Raw genomic sequence first — 5,459 nt, 5'->3', positions numbered from 1 at the left:
GCAGCTGAAGCTGGAATGCAGTTCCAGGATTCATACGATAAAATGGAAAATGACACTTTGTCTGGTAGAAAATATTACATTTTTTTTTTCATTTCTCCCCTTCTACTGTCTGGAGTTATAGCATGCAAAATAAAATCATGGGGATTGGCCATTGCTTTACCCTGGAAGTTGGGCTATTTGACGTTGGTACCTACAGGAATGGGTTGTAGGTCCAATTGGATCCGCCTGCCCCCTAATCAGACTGACCTCTTAATGGCCACCACAAACAGGAAGTGGCAATAAAAAAAATCATGCATTAAAATTTATTTACCTAAAAATCAAATACTCCCAAACAAAACACAGGAGCAAGATGGGACAGGCTTTTGAAAAACCAGCAAACCCTCAAGGCCTGGAGACCGACACCCCTGGTTTAACATACGGGACCCAAATCCATTGTAGAGAGGGCCACAAAACACTTTGGTTCAAACCAAATTCTTCCCTTCTCCTTAATTTGAAGTGGCAGTTGAAGTCAAAGTCGTGTCCGGATTATTATTTTTTTAAGTTTCACACTCCTAAGTGAGGGATCTAAAGTCCACCACTGCGAGAGTAAACCACATCGTGCTAATAAGCGTTTTTCTTCTCGTGGGTGCGCTCTGAACCACAGAAGTTCACATTTAAATGTAAGTAATGACTTTTTGTTGTAATGTGACCTTTTTAAAGTAAAAACAAAACGCTGTTATCTATATTCAAGCACAGGAAGCTCTGCGCTAACGCTAGCAGACCGGTGATATTGATGACGTCATTGAACGAAAGTCACATTAAAAATTATTATTATGATTATATATTATTTTAATTTACACCATTTTTTTCATTACCCTCCATTTGGAGCAAACCTGGAGGGACAAAGGAAGGGGAAGGGCAATGGAGAAGGGAGGAATTTGGATCGGGCCTATCCTTTTATGATCAACATGGTTCACTAGCCATGGTCTTATACACCCCTACTTCTATTGGTTGTCAAAAAAAAAAAAAAAAGTAAGTGCCATTCAGTCTTTGATGTCATGTTGATGGGGACATATATATCTGACTGTCATCCGTAAGAATGAAAGAAAACTCCAGTCCAGTGAAAGGAGTTGCAGTAAAAAGAAAGAGGTCTCAAAATTGAGCCCTGTGGAACTCCACGAGACAGCTTGGATTTGTCTGCCAGATGTAACCTGAACTAATCAAGAGCATTATTACAAATCTTCACCATGTTATAAGGTCTGTACATTCAAATCTTACAGCTCAGCAAACGAGGATTGCCTGATATTCTGCATCATTTACCTGCAGGTCATTAAAAACGGTCAACACAGCATTCTGTACTATGAAGGCTTTCAATGCCCTTGTAAGACCTGGAAGTATGGTTTTATGGGTTCGGGTTTGCCTGATGCACCCATAAAACATCTTTGCATTGTGTTTGTGTGTGTTTTTGTATTGGAATGCTTTATATATGTGCATTCAAGTTGGAGGATCTCCAGCCCTACTCAGAACATCCACTCATTACACTGATAATCATCGGCCTAAATCAACATTTATTGTCCGTTTTGTTTTTCTCTCGTGTTTATTGAGTAGTTTTGTTTTTCTATATTATGTAATCCCAGTCCATCCCCACTTTAACACTCTTTTTCCCTCATTTTTTTCTAACTCCTGTCCTTAAATACATTTATTTACTCCTTTGAGTATCCAGAACTTGAAAGAATTTAGAGGAAATAAAATGACTAAAATAAAGTTTAGCTTGAAATATAAATGGTTTCTAGCCTTGTTATAATGCAACATTTTTACTTTTTATTTAATTATTATTTATTAGTTATTTATTAGAATTTTCTAACATAGGTCTTTAAAAATATATATTTTTATATACATTTCTTGTGCATCTATGAGGATGGGGCAACTTCAAAGAGCATATTTACTTCTAGAAGATATGCAGACTAGCCAGCAGGGGGGAGTGCTGATCTCTGCTAAATTTATCGGGCACACTCACACACACTTAGTCCAAAGATGCTTGGGGACCCATAATTGACATTTTGACAGGTGGTAGAAGCAGAATAAGTATATTAACTTCAACATAATTCCAACCATTATTATAAAAATTAATTAGTAAAATAATGTGAGGCCACAAAGTTAACCTTTTATAGTGCTTTTGGTTCATATGTTTAAGTCATTTTCATGAGCAATTACTAAAAAACTAATAAAGATAATTTGTGAAGCTTTCATGCAAAAAATAGAACATAAATTTGACTCCAAGCCAAATTCATTATTTCTCCCTCTGATGTGATTGTTTCCACTAGTGAATTTTGCATCATTAATGATAGAAAATGTGTTTTTATTTATCAAAATTAATCAAAAGAAATTGGTAGACAGCACTTTTTTATTGTCGCAAATGTTTTAAGTTTTATAGACCACAGGAAAGTGTACCTTTACTCTTTATAAGTCTGTTTAAAAAGTTTAGAAATTCTTCCAGAACTTGAGAAATCATCATCCTTTCGCGGACTAAACTGTTAGTGAGCTGAGCTACACTAACATTTGTAGTTAAGAAGTTTTGTGAAAAGTTTCAAATGCAGTCATTAAAAAAGACTTCCCAATTCGAGCACAGAATTTTTTTTATTTTTCATCATTTATTTCAATAATTTATCAGCACATTCTTTAAAAACGGATTGCTAACAATAAGAACACTACTGTTGCTGACACTTGAATAGCTAATTGAATACTGCTCTATAAGCTAATCTAACAGCGACTGGTCCAAGTGCAGGTGTTTGTGCCGGCTCTTCAGGAACAATAGCTCGCCAGGTCGTAGATGGTGCAGGGCGTGTAACAGCAGCGCTCCAGAATGTTTCGTTTAGCTATCGCCTTCATCTGGTCCCGAAAGGCCGCGCCCTCGGTTTCGGATGCCGCTCTGCCTGCATTTGGAAGGAGGCAAAAAAATCACAAGACAATTAGGGCAAAAGTGTTGTAGAAAATATGTAATCTAGCTTCAAAGGATAAGCGTGCACTGCCATGACTTAATGTTCTGCTAATGATGTGCTCACTCTGGACTGGGCTGGCAGGAACGTTCTGAGGGTTGTAGAAAAAGCCTCCGTCTCCACAAACGATGTACAGGGCTTCAACCAGGTGACTCCCACAGAGATGCTGCATAGTGGCGGCTTGTGTCGTTGGAAAAGACGTCACCAGTAAGATCAGCAGTGAAGCAGTGTGTATCCACAGAGTTGCCATAATGGAGAGGAGCTGGACACAAATACTTTTAGGAGAAAGTTACTGTGACACATTGCTCTGAGTCATAAAAAAAAGCTGTAAATATCGAACACAAAACCAGTTGATTAAAGGAATAAGTTTAACAGAAAGTCAATGGAGTTGAAGACAACCACTTACCTAAATAACCAAAGTTCTGACTGAAGTGAATGGAGAAGAACTTCACCGCTGCCACAAAAACAACCTTTTATACTTCATCTGAAGGCAGGCTTTATTAATATTCCCAGCATCCCTTAGACACGCCCGCTGTTCATGTTAGGAGACAGATGAGCCGGTATTTAAGTGTCCGGTCAGCATAAAACGCGTGACAGTTTAGTTCTGAGTGACTGGTTTGATGGACACACTGTGCAGCACTTAGTAAAACAAACTGAGCTAATGAGCTAGAATCATGTAATTGTATTTGCTAGAATACATTAAACCTACCAGATTGTGGGTCAACATAGCTCACCTTTACCTGTAAAATGGATCAGCAACTTAATTTCCCTTTTAGTCGGTATTTGTTTTATTTATTGTAATGACAAGAAATATTGATGTGTAAAACACATTTTTTTTCTAAAACAGTTATTTCCATTTATGAAGCCAATTCAAGGTTATTTGGAAGGAGTTGAGAGAAACATCCTGGGATTTAAAGCTCATATCTAAATGGTTTTAATTTACAATATAGTGGACTTGGACTAGAGCTATGATTTTTGTTGTGATGCTAGTATTTTTACCAAAAAATGTTGGCCAGAGTTGTTATTTTATAGTTATTTAAGGGTTTAAAGTGAGGTATCTTGTGATTTTAAAATAAAAGAAAGGTTAATTTTGAGTGAAGTTACAAGAGGACTACTAATTTCGATTAATGGAATAAATGATGAATCTTATTTGTTTCTAAAAGAAGATAATATTTTTTAAACAAAACCCTTAAGCTGCCTGGTTAAGGAAAATATATTTAAACAGCACATATTCCAACTGTATTTATTGCAGTGTAGAGCTTAAACAAAAATGGGGATCAACCTTTTTTTTCTGACAAATTTCGGTTTGTATTACAAACTAAATAAAAGAAAAACAAAGGAAAATATGTTTCTCCAGAAAACAGCAAGCTGGGGGCAATGGCAACATGCAAATAAAAATAAAAAGAAACTTGAGCACGAGGCATCATCCAGATAATAGGATTTAAATGAAAATGTGGTTGTTCATTTGCATTGAAAAAGAGGATAAAATTGGAATTATGGCCACTTATGTGGGGCAATAAAACGTCTGCTAGTTAAGACTCCAATCGGAGGTGCGGTGGGGAGAGATGTTATTACAAGTCTTTACTGCATCTAAATTGAAATGTTTGACTTGTAAAACAGTATGTAGCTTTTTTTGTGGGGGTTGTTACAATTCTCTTTGAAACACCAATAAAGGAAGTGGTGCATACGGCAAGCTGTGCTGTTCTGTCCACACATTTCATTTTCTGTGTTTATTGCCTTTAAAATATGCATCCATCTCTGCAGGTCAGACATCGGCACATCCAAACTCCCATATTTAAAAAAGCAATTCCGCTTCCAAGAAAACAAAACTCACACAGACCTCAATGCAACAATAGTTCAAGTGTCGAGAGTTTATCCAGTATCCAGAAGCTCTTCTAGCAGCTTGTGGTAAATGATTTAGAAATTTGATTTCCTCATATTTGGGGATTTTTTTAAGACCCACTTCAATGAAAATCCTGTTTTGGTGTTTTTGACATTTTTTCTGGTATTTTTCTCACTATGGAGGACATGGATAAAGAAAAATAAGAATAAAACCATTTCTGCATATTTTTTTTAACTCAAATCGTGCTGGGTTAGGAGCAGATGAAAACACACAAGTCTCCCTTCCCTGCTACCAATCGGATGCATCCACTTGCAGACAAATAGATCCATTAGCGTCTTCATTTTTCTCATCTGAGCTGCCATCTGGCTCAAACCTGCCGCTTTTATTACGCTAATTAGCTTGTCCCTGTGAGGTGCTATAAGCTAGCAGGAGAGTGCGTAAACAAAGGGTTGATGGGAAATTAGCCAAAGCCAATTTCTATGCAAACAGTCCCATCCAAAACTCGAAGCCAAATGTCTGATGAGTTCCTGCTAAGCTGCAGAAAATATGTCTTAAGAAATGACAAACTGATTTTGGCTAGAAACTGCATAATCATAGTTAAAAGATCAATGGGAGTGATTAACAATAGATAAAGCTCTTTA

The 5,459-nt window shown here is 36.9% G+C and overlaps 1 protein-coding gene across 1 annotated transcript; it reads right to left on the bottom strand.

The window, feature by feature from the left end:
- Nucleotides 1-2,597: 2,597 nt before the first annotated feature.
- On the bottom strand, nt 2,598-3,522 carry LOC112142690 (insulin). The gene is made up of 3 exons (XM_024266218.2): nt 3,382-3,522; nt 3,042-3,250; nt 2,598-2,912 (listed from the first exon to the last, which is right to left on the bottom strand). The coding sequence occupies exons 2-3, from the start codon at nt 3,223-3,225 to the stop codon at nt 2,782-2,784; spliced, it is 315 nt and encodes a 104-aa protein (XP_024121986.1). The 5' UTR covers nt 3,226-3,250; nt 3,382-3,522; the 3' UTR covers nt 2,598-2,781.
- Nucleotides 3,523-5,459: the final 1,937 nt, after the last annotated feature.

The sequence above is a fragment of the Oryzias melastigma genome, linkage group LG14 (assembly GCF_002922805.2).
Source record: "Oryzias melastigma strain HK-1 linkage group LG14, ASM292280v2, whole genome shotgun sequence".
NCBI lineage: Eukaryota > Metazoa > Chordata > Actinopteri > Beloniformes > Adrianichthyidae > Oryzias > Oryzias melastigma.
This window is presented reverse-complemented; position numbering and strand designations above follow the sequence as displayed.

Bases quoted from the DNA above. Each gene is read 5' to 3' on its own strand.
- LOC112142690 (XM_024266218.2), bottom strand. From the start codon at position 3,225: ATGGCAACTCTGTGGATACACACTGCTTCACTGCTGATCTTACTGGTG. The intron at 2,913-3,041 runs GTGAGCACATCA...TTCCAAATGCAG, and splicing joins TCCTGCCAGCCCAGTCCAGA to GCAGAGCGGCATCCGAAACC.